General features: G+C 72.8%; 1 protein-coding gene across 1 annotated transcript in view; it reads right to left on the reverse strand.

Annotated features, from left to right (window-relative positions):
* The window catches only part of LOC118160125 (zinc finger protein ZIC 5-like), a 5,186-nt gene extending 4,892 nt beyond the window's left edge, over positions 1-294 (reverse strand). Inside the window, 1 exon segment of the mRNA XM_035314654.1 lies at positions 4-294. Coding sequence (XP_035170545.1) covers positions 4-294 — 291 coding nt within the window.
* Positions 295-540: the final 246 nt, after the last annotated feature.

Raw genomic sequence — 540 nt, forward strand, 5'->3', positions numbered from 1 at the left:
GGCGGAGGGCGCGGAGAAAGCGGCGGCGGCGGCGGCGGCGGCGGCGGTGAGCGCCTCGGGGGCGAGCTTGAGGGCGGCGGCGGGCTGCGCCATGTGCTCGGGGCCCAGCGGAGGGAGGGCGCCGCCGGGGTCGCCGCCCGCGTCCCCCGGGTGGAGGTGGGCCGCGTGGTGGGGGTGGCCGTGGTGGGTCCCCAGCCCCGGGAAGCCTGTCATGTGCTGGTGCGGGTGGGGCTGAGCCGCTGCCAAATCCGCCAACCTCAGGGCCGGGCTCCTCTTGCTCAAGGGGGGCTCCATACCGACACAGCCGGGCCCATCTACGCTGCCCGGTGTTATTTTTTTCCCTCTGCCCGCCTTCAAAAACATGTATGCACGTTAAAGAGCGGCCCTTTAACTTCTTTTGTCTGCGCTCCCAACTCCGCGCGGCCCCGCGCCCGCTCTGCCCGCCCGCGATTGGCAGAGCGCTCACCAACATTTGAGCGGCGCCGCGGGGGGGGGGCACCGCTCGGCCGCGGCGCCGGAGGGATTGGACGGGTCCCGATG

This window comes from Oxyura jamaicensis, unplaced genomic scaffold, assembly GCF_011077185.1.
Source record: "Oxyura jamaicensis isolate SHBP4307 breed ruddy duck unplaced genomic scaffold, BPBGC_Ojam_1.0 oxyUn_random_OJ101295, whole genome shotgun sequence".
In the NCBI taxonomy this organism is placed as follows: Eukaryota; Metazoa; Chordata; class Aves; order Anseriformes; family Anatidae; genus Oxyura; species Oxyura jamaicensis.